Source organism: Bos taurus, chromosome 1 (genome assembly GCF_002263795.3).
Source record: "Bos taurus isolate L1 Dominette 01449 registration number 42190680 breed Hereford chromosome 1, ARS-UCD2.0, whole genome shotgun sequence".
NCBI lineage: Eukaryota > Metazoa > Chordata > Mammalia > Artiodactyla > Bovidae > Bos > Bos taurus.
In genome coordinates this window covers 94,548,869-94,561,760 of record NC_037328.1, presented here as the reverse complement: position 1 = coordinate 94,561,760, position 12,892 = coordinate 94,548,869, and the positions used below count along the sequence as shown (strand labels likewise).

Genomic DNA, 12,892 nt, shown 5'->3' with positions numbered 1-12,892 from the left:
TCTGCTGATAGACATTGAGATTGCTTCCATGTCCTAGCTTTTGGAAAATAGAGTGTCAGTGAACATTGGGTTACATATGTCTTTTTCAATTTTGATTTCCTGAGGGTATATGCCTAGGAGTCAGATTGCTGGGACATATGGTGGTTTTATTCCTAGTTTTCTAAGGAATCTCCACACTGTTATCTGTAGTGGCTGTATCAATTTGCATTCCCACCAACAGTGCAAGAATGTTCCCTTTACTCCACACCCTTCCCTGAATTTATTGTTTGTAGATTTTTTGATGATGGCCTTTCTGACCAATGTGAGGTGACTCCTCATTGTAGTTTTGATTTGTATTTCTCTAATAATGGCTATGGTTTTTCCAGTGGTCATGTATGGATGTGAGAGTTGGACTGTGAAGAACGCTGAGCGCTGAAGAATTGATGCTTTTGAACTGTGGTGTTGGAGAAGACTCTTAAGAGTCCCTTGGACTACAAGGAGATCCAACCAGTCCATTCTAAAGGAGATCAGTACTTTGGCCACCTCATGCGAAGAGTTGACTCATTGGAAAAGACTCTGATGCTGGGAGGGATTGAGGGCAGGAGGAGAAGGGGACGACAGAGGATGAGATGGCTGGATGGCATCACCGACGTGAGTTTGAGTGAACTCTGGGAGTTGGTAATGGACAGGGAGGCCTGGCATGCTGCAATTCATGGGGTCGCAAAGAGTCGGACACGACTGAGCGACTGAACTGAACTGAACTGAATAATGAGCAATGTTGAACATCTTTTCATGTGTTTATTAGCCATCTGTATGTCTTCTTTGGAGAAATACCTGTTTAGATCTTTAGCTCATTTTTTGATTGGGTTGTTTGTTTTTCTGGTATTGAGTTGTATGAGCTGCTTGTATATATTTGAAGTTAATCCTTCATCAGTTGTTTCATTTGCTATTATTTTCTCCCATTCTGAGGGTTGTCTTTTCACCTTGTTTATAGTCTCCTTTGCTGCACAAAAGCTTTTAAGAGTAATTTGGTCCCACTTGTTTATTTTTGTTTTTATTTCCATTACTCTAGCAGGTGGATCATAGAGGATCTTGCTGTGACTTATGTCATAGAGTGTTCTGCCTATGTTTTTCTCTAGGAGCTTTATAGTTTCTGGTCTTATATTTACACCTTTAATCCATTTTGAGTTTATCTTTGTGTAGGGTGTTAGAAGTGTTCTAATTTCATTCTTTTACATGTAGCTGTCCAATTTTTCCAGCAGTACTTATTTAAGAGACCATCTTAGCCCCATTGTATATTCTTGCCTCCTTTGTCAAAAACAAGGCATGTATAGGTGCATGGCTTTATCTCTGAGCTTTCTATGTTGTTCCATTGGTCTATATATTTCTTTTTTGTGCCAGTACCATACTGTCTTGATGACTATAGCTTTGTAGTATAGTCTGAAGTTAGGAAGGTTGATTCCTCCAGCTCCATTCTTCTTTCTCAAGATTGCTTTGGCTATTTGGGGTATTTTGTATTTCTATATGAATTGTGAGATTCTTTTTGTGGTAGTTCTGTGAAAAATGCCATTGGTAATTTTATAGGGATTTCATTGAATCTGTAGATTACATTTGGTAGTATAGTCATTTTCACAATATTGATTCTTCCAACTCAGGAACATGGGATATCTCACCATCTGTTTATGTTGTCTTTGATTTCTTTCATCAGTGTCTTACAATTTTCTGTATAAAACTCTTTTGTCTTCTGTATAAAACTCTAGGTAGTAGAGTAGTTAATCCTAGGTATTTCAACTAGTTTTTGACAGGCTTTGTGTTTTCTAAATTAACTGGTCAATTCAGTAAAAAAAAAACCCAAAACACCCCACCATTTGACTACATTTTCCCCTCAAATAAGACAACTCTCTTAATGTGTGTGTGTGTGTGTGTGTGTGTGTGTGCGCGCGCGCGCGTGTTGTGTGTGGGTTGGTACTACAAACATATATGTGAAACTCAAAGTGAATAAGAAAACTCTAAAGACAGTTTTGTAGAGTCAGTTTTCTATCCAGCAATTACTTTTTTTTCCTCTTTTCCATCAAAGAGAATCATATATTAACATGTCTTGGAATGAAAAACAATTTATTAAAATTTCACTTTACTTGAAACAAAAAAGCCTGACTCAGAATATGAATAATCACCCCTTTTCTATATTTTCATACATTACAAAAGTCTTGCTATAAAATAAAGGGAAGCTAGCTAGTCAGGGTGAGCAAATGAAACACACACACACCCCTTTCTATAATTTCTAGTTTCTTCATTAGAATGCTTCATGAGAGTTGGAGAGTTTGCCCTTGGACTGCCATTTATTGTTACATTCTTTTTCAGACCATATCACTCTTCTGTCGGTTCAGGGCTTGTGAACAAAGAAAAACAGATGCTTACCAATTCCGCCTCCTGTTGACTGATGTCCTGTAGATAGGGAATGGTTGCTAGCTCGGCCATTGCTTGATTGATCACCTGGGACTGTTCCTTTACTCTTTGCAGCCGGCTGAGAAGGCTGGCATATTGCAACTTCTCCATCACACCTGAGCATGCACGAAAACTCCCCTAGTCTCCCAGGAGAGAAGGAAATGGTTTAGAAAAAAAAACACAGAAATAACCTCTCCCTGAGGAATAACGTCAGGGCTCATTGTAATATATTTAGTGCCTCTGAATTAATGGCATCTAGTGCAAATAAATATTTTCTTCTGTTATTTTAGAGGATTGTCTGTACCCTTCCTTCAAATAGACAAATGTATAGAAAAGAGAACACTTTGCAGGACTGTTGAGAAGGGTTTACAGATGGCCCTGCCTAAGGAAGCCAGGATGAGGGGGAAAAAGAGGGATTAAATTGAACTTGAACTCTACTCTCACAGTGGGGATCCCACAGAGCTGTGTCCATTTAAAAGGGGGTGACTTTGTCTATGTCACCAAGGTATAATAAGAATTAATAGTTGCCCACTATTTGGTTTATACAAAGGATGATATCTTATACAAGTTGAATCCTGAAAAATATTATGCAAGTGGAATTTGTCCTACCCTGGTGACTTACATTAAATCTCCAGCTCTGATTTTATCTTTAGTTCTTATTGGATGGCCATGGACTCTGGCTTCTCTCCTTGTGGTAGTGTAGTGTTTATTCTGACTCCTAGGACCATTCCAGCAATTGCAATCCATCTTGAAATAGACTATGGTGCACTTGTAAGGACCACCGACCCCCATGAATATACTGGTATTTGAGACTTTCTTAAAACTGGGAAAGCAGCCCACTGTTGGGGGCTGGCATGAGGCACTCCACCAAAGGTCATGAGTAAGGAGGCTCGACATACGCAAAGGCGGGATCAAGCCTCAGGAGTCCCCCTGGAAATCCTCGAGCATCTACCCCCATAACCAGAGCCTGCCTACTTTGCTACTTTGTGCTCTCACCTACACCTCTGACTTTACGGGGGCCTGTCCCCCACCACTTCTTTTGGAGAAGGAGTTAACTTAGAGCTCCAGTTAATAAAAACTCCTGGGTGTGACAAGAGTGTTTTAACCTATAAACTCCTCTGAAGGTTCTCTAGCCTGCCTGATAGGCTTGTCCGGCCACATGTGATTGGTCACAGCCTCCCAACCGTGAGAGGCACGAGATGCTTTAAACCTTCTAAAAACAGGTTCCTTAGAAAAGTTAGAAAACTATTAGTATAAGTATAATGGGCTGATTAGAAATTGTATTGGTGAAGGGTTTTTCATTTGTTGAGCCAATGTTTGTTGCTAAGTCTCCCCATCCCCTGCCCTTACACACATTAATGAATATATAGAAGAAATAAGTATTAACCTTTGATATTAATCACATTAGACCTTAGGCTAAGTAAGTTCTTTCCTTAACTAAAACCCACTACACCCTCACCCTATAGGAATGTAACTTTATTTGGGTGGCATCTATTTTAAGAATAATCACCCCTGGAGAAAAAAGTGTCCTGGTTGACTGATCGCTGTACAAGGAGAGGGTCATAAATTGTCAGCAGGCCCCCTGGCCAGAAGATGATGTAACACCCCTAAGACCTCTGTATACATTTGTATGAAGCACCTGACTTTGATAAAAGTCATGACTGCTGACCCCGCGTGACTTTTGCATAACATCTCAGTGTATAAAAGTAGACCATGAAAAATAAAGAATTGGGATTGGTTCCTCGAAAGACTGGTTTCCCCATGTCTCTCTCTCTCTAAAACTCTAGCTGAGTCTCCATCTGGAGCACGGAACCTGCCATGCTTACTAATTTTGCCTGGGCTTCTAAGATCCGACCGGGGAGGCCTCAGTGTCTCCTCTCCTTCGGGAGAATGGAAGGACGCCTGCGGCCGACGTAAGTGGTGCAAACTTCTTGTCTTGAAGTTTTATTGGTCTCCCGTGTAAACCAAGCTACTCAGCCTCTTTTCTCCACTGAATTTTCCTGCTGAGCTATCCTCATTCTATTACTCTTTACATCTCTAATTAATATCTAATTGAAGCTATTGTTTCCTGATCCTCGCCGACGCCGTCCCTGCTTCGAATACCCTGGATCAGCCGGGGCTGGACCCCGGCAACCCACCTCTGTGTTTGCTACTGCCATCCATAAAAGAGGATGTTTTACCTTCTCTAAGAAGTTTATTCAAATTGTACTACTTTATAGAGACATAGTTTATCATAAACTTCTCACATTTTTTATTTAGAAAGAAGTACAGGCTTCTTTGGTGGCTCAGACGGTAAGGAATCTGCCTGCAATGCAGGAGACCTGGGTTCAATTCCTGGGTTAGGAAGATCCCCTGGAGAAGGGAATGGCAAGCCCCTCCAGTATTCTTCCTTGGAGAATCCATGGATAGAGGAGCCTGGCAGGCTATGGTCTGTGGGGTCTCAAAGTATCAGACACGATTGAGTGACTAACACTTTCACTTTCACGTCTGATATAAGGGGGTATATAAGGGTTAAAAAAAAGTCTTGGGTTCACAATCTTGTGATATGTGGCCCTGGAAATAGGAATTTTAGCAAAGTGCCCTCCTGAGTATTCAGATAACCTCAAACAGAAATTGGAGAACAAACCGTAAAGCTTAGTATCTGCACATGGACTATTTTAATCTGTGCATGCTCACAAAGCCAGATTCCCCCCCGCCCAGAAATTAGAGAAGGCAGACATGACTTTTTCTTCTTAAAATAGAATTTCCATTAAGGAGAAAAATTATTATAAACCAGCATTACTAAAGAACATCAAAATTTTAACTTGAATTTGTAAGGCAGTGCTTTCTGAAATGTCATGCACATCTTGACTGACAGCAACCTCTCTGGCACTTTCTTAGAATCTTGGTAATACAGCAAAGTTGAGCACCATTGCCTTGTATTTGCTGTATTTCTCCCTTACAGCTATCTCAGCCATTTTACTAATGTCTGTCAATCCCCACTAATTTGCTATTTCTGATTAATCATTTATCTGAAAACCTATAAACCTATAGGAGAAATGATTGCAAATTGTGGATTTGAGATCCTTTCTTTGAATTGACGAAATAGCCAGCCTACCCATTGAGTTTAAACATGTAGCTAAACAATGGGATACTGTCAAACAGAGGAAAGCGAGTTGCAGGAGACACAGTTTTCTTTCTGAAGAAAAATTGCTTTCTTTGTCCTTCTTTAAAATAAACAATAAGGCTGGTTGTAGGAAAGTGGTGTAGTGACTCAACTCCAAAGAACAGAAACAACTACAGCCTGCTCAGGAACATAATCTATCAGTGTAATTTTCCAAAACATAAGGAAAATAAAAATAGTGGAAGGCAATGGTGCTTTGTTAGCTTGATTGTTGGATACATAACAAAACAGGAAGTGCTCCTTACCAACAGGATGCTACAGAAAGAATATAGTTGAGTGCTAATAGCCCTCCCCCACTTCCCCTTTGCCCACCCCAGACCAATTGCAACTTTGGTTATTAGGAAACGATAGGTTAATATTTCACCTCTAACAAGTTTGGGACTTTTGAACGATAAAATGAAACAAAAATAAGAATGAATAGATGCCAGCAGGAATGCTTTAATGCTGTTGCTTTAAGAAAATAAAGGAAACAATGAAAAATGAAGGAATTAGCTCACAAGGGCTAAATCTAAAGGGAAGCAGCCCTCCCAGTGAGACTTTAGGAGTGATCAAAAGACTGCTTAGCTGCTGGCGAGGGTATAATAAAGTGGCCAAGACTGAAGCTAAAACTGCACCTAGCTACAATGAAGTTTAGGTAAACAGCAAGTTCAGATGAAGGCTTCCTCCAGATACTTGTCTAGATTTAATAGCAGGTATGGATAAATGTTTGGAAGATAAGTGGCACTGCTAATCTAATACTGCTGAAAAGCAGAGCCCAAGTATTGGGAATGTATTTCTATTTGACATAATACATAGAAACATTCATTGCAAAGAAAAGGGGGTAGGAAACACATATTATTGTTCATTTCGAATGTGCATGTGTAAACATCTTTTATGCTTCACTTGGAAGAAATTAAAAGTGAAATTAATGAGGTATTTAAAACCTGGTTAGTTAGGTCATTTTTTTGGCAAGTCAGCCTGTGAAAGAAGCTTCATGCATGGCGAGAGATTTTATTATTTTAACTCTTTAACATTTACCCCAGGAAGCACAGTACATAAGGTTTTAAACTGACAGCAGCCAATAAAGTTAATGAATGGAAAAGCATAGTAGCATTCAGTAGCTTGTGAGATAATTAGGACAAAGAACCAGAGAAGAAAAAATACTGGTAAAGCAGAGCAGTTGGTTGAATGGGATTGATGTTCAGTGGGATTCAAAGCCACCAGATAGGAAACTAGAAGAATCTTTTAGACAATAACTCTTAAAATGCCAGAATCATTCTTATTTGGCCATGCATGGCTGGATGGCATCACTGACTCGATGGACGTGAGTCTGAGTGAACTCCAGGAGTTGGTGATGGACAGGGAGGCCTGGCGTGCTGCGATATATGGGGTCACAAAGAGTCGGACACGACTGAGAGACTGAACTGAACTATATACTTAGCAAAGGAATCTATAAAAGGAAGGAAACTGGTGTCAGAGTTTAAGAATTATTTTCTGAGACATAGAAACCTTATACCAGGAATGTCTTTGTCACCTTCACCAACTCTTTCTGCCACCTGTGGCAAGAGGTGAAAATTCATGTTCTCTGGGAAGTCCTACTGTGGGCATGATGGGAGATGACACCCATAATCCTGCCTTTTTAAGGAGATTTAAGTGCATCAGTGATCTAAGGAAAATCATTTAAAATCTGCAGGACACTTGCACAGTCTTCATTTTATAAGAATACATAATTTCAAAGTACATGGCTTTTATAAAGAAAAAGAAGGATCTCCAAAACAACCCTTTTGTCAAAGCAAATGAAAACCAATACAAATAATTAAAATTTTTAAATTTCTTAATACTTTACAAAGTGATTCAAGGTGGATTGTATACTTTTGGTCTCATAACAACTGTGTGAGGTGAGCCTGGCATATATCAGCTTATTTTATAAATGAGAAAAAAGCTCAGAGGTTAAGTGACATCCTAGGGGTTACACAGATGGTCTTAGACAAAAGTTTTTTTCTACAGGTGTCATGAGGTAGGGTCAGAACTAACAAGGACACTGAAGTGTCTAAACATTCAAACAGATGGCATTTGACATCTGACAAGAAAAAACACACCTCAGGGGATCCTAAAAACACTGCTGAGGGATTCCTGGGTCATAGTTAATTGTACCATGTAGGAATAATTTCTGTTCAGCGACTCATTACTTGTTTCCTTAACCTAGGTTACTTTTGCAGCTTGTTTGATTCAGTCCTGCTTTATGAAGCTGTGGTTGGACATATAATAAGAAACCTAGAGGCCAGTATTTGGATATACTTTTGGTCCCTGGGTACCTTTGGACTCATTCACTTCAATTTCATTCAAGCTCTTAGAGACAATTTTCCAACAACTATTATTTTCCATAGACGCAAAAGTAAGAAAGTTGATGAAATCTCTTGAAGTAGCAAAGTGTTATCAACTCATTCTGGGGCTTTCCTGGTGGCTCAGCGGTAAAGAATACACAAGTCAGTGCAGGATATTCAGGAGGTTTGATCCCTGGGTTAGAGAGATCCCCTGGAGAAGGAAATGGCAACCCATTCCAGTATTCTTGCTGGGAAATCCCATGGACAGAGGAGTCAAGTTAGCTACAGTTCATGGGGTTGCAAAGAGTAGGACATGACTTAGCAACTAAATAACAACTGACTCATTCTAAATAAGATTGGGTTATTCATTAGATGCTAAAAATCTTATTCATTATGATTTTTAAATCCCTTTATAGACACATAAATATCCATGTGTGTACACATTTCTAAGTGGGCAAAATCCCCTTGTAACGTGAGAGGAAAATGAGTTAAAAGTGTTTAAGAAATGCCTGATGCCTAGATTGGCCTAACCTTTATTCACAACGCATTGGGAGATCTGAACTGGCAACAGATTTGATGTGGCAGGTTCCTGACAAGTAGCAAGTTATGGTGGGTATTTCCCCAAAGAACCATGGCACAGACAGATCACCTCCCCAATATGCAGCACACTGGTGCTGCAAGGTTAACCACGTGCAGATGAACTGAAATGATACTACGTGGTGATGGTTCTTGTCAGCAAGGCTTCCACAAGAATTCTTGTGGGCTTCCCTGGTGGCTCAGATGCTAAAAATCTGCCTACAAAGCAGGAGATCTGGGTTCAAGCCCTGGGTTGGGAAAACTGCCTGGAGAAAAGAATGGCTACCCACTCCAGTATTCTTGCCTGGAGAATGCTATGAACAGAGGAGCCTGGCAGAGTACAGTCCACGGGGCTGCAAAGAGTTGGACATGACTGAGTGACTAACACTTTCACTTTCTTTCCACTTCTTGCAAGGGTCTAATAATGACAATGATGATATGTGTTTGTGCATCTAATTAAGATGGGGTGGTGAGGCTGTGTGTATGTGTGTGTGTGGCTGAAGGAGGTTGCAGTAGAGGGTGAATTGGAGAACAGGACCCCAGATTTGCAGTAGAGTCAATGAGATTACTATAAACTAAATGTTTGTGTCCACCAAAAATTTCTAGGTTGAAGCCCTAGAGGCCAATGTGGAGATGGGGCCTTTGGGAGGTAATTAGGGTTAGATGAGATGAGGGCTTCCCAGGTGGCCAATGGTAAAGAACTTGCCTGCCAATATGGGAGAGACAGGAGACACAGGAAGATCCCTTGGAGAAGGAAATGGCAACCCACTCCAGTATTCTTGCCTGGAAAATTCCATGGATAGATGAGCCTGGCAGACTGCAGTCAATGAGGTTGCAAAGAGTTGGATACAACTGAGCAACTGAGCGTGCACACGAGATAATGAGAGTAGGCAGGGCCCTGATGATGGGATTAATGCTCTTTTAAGAAGGGACACCACAGAGCTTGCTCTGTGCCATGTTAGGATGCAGAGAAAGTAGCTAACTGCAAGCCAAGAAGAGGGTCTTTGTCAGAACCTGACCTGATCCCAGACTTCTAGCCTCTATAACTGTGAGAAAATAAACTTCTATTGTTTGAGTCATCTGATCTATGGTATTTTGTGTGACAGCCCAAGATGACTAAGACAGAGATACATTTTTATTTATAGAAGTATAGGGGAGATAATTGAGTGGAACACAGTTGTGAGGAAGGGGAAGTTACATGGTAGGAAAATCAGTGAAAGTGTGCTTTTGGATTTGTAACGCATAGAATTAATTACAGATCATGCAAATAGATGAGGGGTTTTATAGCTTTTCTAAAATGCTGAATAATGTTACTAGGTAGATAAACTGCTGAACAGATGTTAAGTAGCTGTTGGTGATGACCCCCTTGGTTCCCCTTGTAAGGTAAGAACATCAAATCAATGATGGAATACAAAAGCCACAAATGGTGAAATCTTTAAAATTTCCAGCTTTAAGATCTTTTGAAAAATATTTTAAGAAGGGAAATCTGCAACCTTTATAGCCTGTTAATGAGAAGTTCCCTTTATGTACTTTCAATAAAGGAGCTTAAATTTTGTAAATTAGCACAGATTAATTCAGGTCTTATTTTTGGGCTTTTTTTTTTAAAGACTGAAAAATAGAAAGGGCATATTTTCCCTCGGTTGGAAAGAGGGATTAGATAATTTACCTTAAGGGTAAATAAAGATCAAGTTCCAATGTTTAGATTAGCATCCGATTTACTAGAGATCTCTTCAAGAAAATTACAGATACCAAGGGAACACTTCATGCAAAGATGGGCTCGATAAAGGACAGAAATGGTATGGACCTAATAGAAGCAGAAGATATTAAGAAGAGGTGGCAAGAATACACAGAACTGTTCAAAAAAGATCTTCACGACCCAGATGATCATGAAGATATGATCACTCACACTCACCTAGAGCCGGACATCCTGGAATGTGGTCAGGTGGGCACTAAAAAGCTAGTTGAGGTGATGGAATTCCAGTTGAGCTATTGCAAATCCAAAAAGATAATGCTGTGAAAGTGCTGCACTCAATACGTCAGCAAATATGGAAAACTCAGCAGTGGCCACAGGATTGGAAAAGGTCAGTTTTCATTCCAATCCCAAAGAAAGGTAATGCCAAAGAATGCTCAAACTATCACACAATTGTCATCTCACACACTAGTAAAGTAATGCTCAAAATTCTCCAAGCTAAGCTTTAACAATATGTGAACCATGAACTTCCAGATGTTCAAGCTTGTTTAGAAAAGGCAGAGGAACCAGAGATCAAATTGCCAACATCTGCTGGATCATTGAAAAAGCAAGAGAGTTCCAGAAAAAACATCTATTTCTGCTTTATTGACTATGCCAAAGCCTTTGACTGTGTGGATCACAAGAAACTGTGGAAAATTCTGAAAGAGATGGGCATACCAGACCACCTGACCTGCCTCTTAAGAAACCTGTATGCAGGTCAGGAAGCAACAGTTAGAACTGGACATGGGACAACAGATTGGTTCCAAATAGGGAAAGGAGTACATTAAGGCTGTATATTGTCACCCTGTTTATTTAACTTCTATGCAGAGTACATCATGAAAAATGCTGGGCTGGAAGAAGCCCAAGCTGGAATCAAGATTGCTGGGAGAAATATCAATAACCTCAGATATGCAGATGACACCACCCTTATGGCAGAAAGTGAAGAGGAACTAAAAAGCCTCTTGATGAAAGTGAAAGAGGAGAGTGAAAGAATTGGCTTAAAGCTGAACATTCAAAACCAAGATCCTGGCATCTGGTCCTATCACTTCATGGCAAATAGATGGGGAAACAGTGGAAACAGTGGCTGACTTTACTTTTCCTGGGCTCTAAAATCACTGCGGATGGTGATTGCAGCCATGAAAAAAGACACTTGCTCCTTGGAAGGAAAGTTATGACCAACCTAGACCACATATTCAAAAGCAGAGACATTACTTTTCTAACAAAGGTCCATCTAGCAAGGCTATGGTTTTTCCAGTGGTCATGTATGGATGTGAGAGTTGGACTGTGAAGAAAGCTGAATGCTGAAGAATTGATGCTTTTGAACTGTGGTGTTGGAGAAGACTCTTGAGAGTCCCTTGGACTGCAAGGAGATCCAACCAGTCCATCCTAAAGGAGACCAGTCCTCGGTATTCATTGGAAGGACTGATATTGAAGCTGAAACTCCAATACTTTGGCCACCTGATGTGGAGAGCTGACTCATTTGAAAAGACCCTGATGCTGGGTAAGATTGAGGGCAGGAGGAGAAGGGGACAACAGAGGATGAGATGGTTGTGTGGCACCACTGACACAATGGACATGGGTTTGGGTGGACTCCAGGAATTGTGATGAACAGGGAGGCCTGGCGTGCTACGGTCCATGGGGTCACAAAGAGTCGGACATGACTGAGCGACTGAACTGACTATCAGTGTGATGTGGAGGAACTAGCTTTCAAAATTCTGAATTCTCGTGTGGGTAACAAAATGGTTATATGCAATTGCCCAATATATGAAATAGGGAAAGCACCGCGTTTACTAAAATTTTATTATTCATTTGAAGCAAGAAAGTCAGTGCAACCTTCAATTAGATATCAAGACACCACACAAAAAAAAGGCCTTTTAAAAAGACACTAGCCTAATAAACGCTGGCAACTGCAAAGTATAACATTATAATTAATGTTTTGAAATATAAAAGGATTAAAATCGTTATCTAAACTTTGGTTGGTTTTGCAAATGAGATTCACTGTGGAAGTTTCTAAAATCTTCCAGTATTTGCAATATTTACATGTAAACTTTGTATAGTTCTAGAATTGTTTGATATCTGTATGCTGAACAAATATAAAAGACTCATATACCTACATTCAGTTGGGTGCCTCTAATAAAGTCCAATATTGGCAAGATTCGCTTCCCCATTGTCTCCATGTGTCTCACTGTGTCTTCTCTGGTCAGCAGACTGAAGGGAGTTTTATGTTCTAAAAATTGTAACAATAAACTTTTATACTATTTTTTGCTAGACATCCATTTCAAAATGCTTTTCTTAACAAGCCGAAAACAGACATCTCAATATTAATAGGTATGAAATCTTTAGTACAGGAATGAGTCCCATCTCAAAGACCACAAGTATCACAATGAAAGATCTATGAGAAGAAAGGCAGAGGAGACATTGCCCTTTGGAGACTATCATTTATTCCTTTTGCTGTGTTTCCTGATTGAGATCTAAGGGACAGCCTATAACAATTCACCTCTCTCTGCAGAGTATGCTTTTTCTGAGTTGTGAAAAAAAGGTTGTCATAAATGTGTCTGATTCTTGTCTTATTTCTCCCAGGTATTATTCAAGTGTGCAAATCCCATTGACTTTGAATGTAGCTTGAAGTTGAGATAAGTCTCGGAGGATGGAGTGCCAGACAAAACACAAATCCTTAATTATGTGAGTAGAGTTGAA

General features: G+C 40.0%; 1 protein-coding gene across 3 annotated transcripts in view; it reads right to left on the bottom strand.

Moving 5' to 3' along the window:
• SPATA16 (spermatogenesis associated 16) overlaps window positions 1-12,892 on the bottom strand; it is a 277,669-nt gene that overhangs the window by 36,103 nt on the left and 228,674 nt on the right. For 2 of the 3 annotated variants that reach the window (XM_024995427.2, XM_002684936.7), the window contains 2 exons: window positions 12,310-12,422; window positions 2,398-2,562 (listed from right to left, as the gene is read on the bottom strand). In XM_024995427.2, coding sequence (XP_024851195.1) covers window positions 2,398-2,562; window positions 12,310-12,422 — 278 coding nt within the window. The remainder of the gene's footprint in view (window positions 1-2,397; window positions 2,563-12,309; window positions 12,423-12,892) is intronic. The other variant, XM_005201702.5, reaches the window with a different exon arrangement.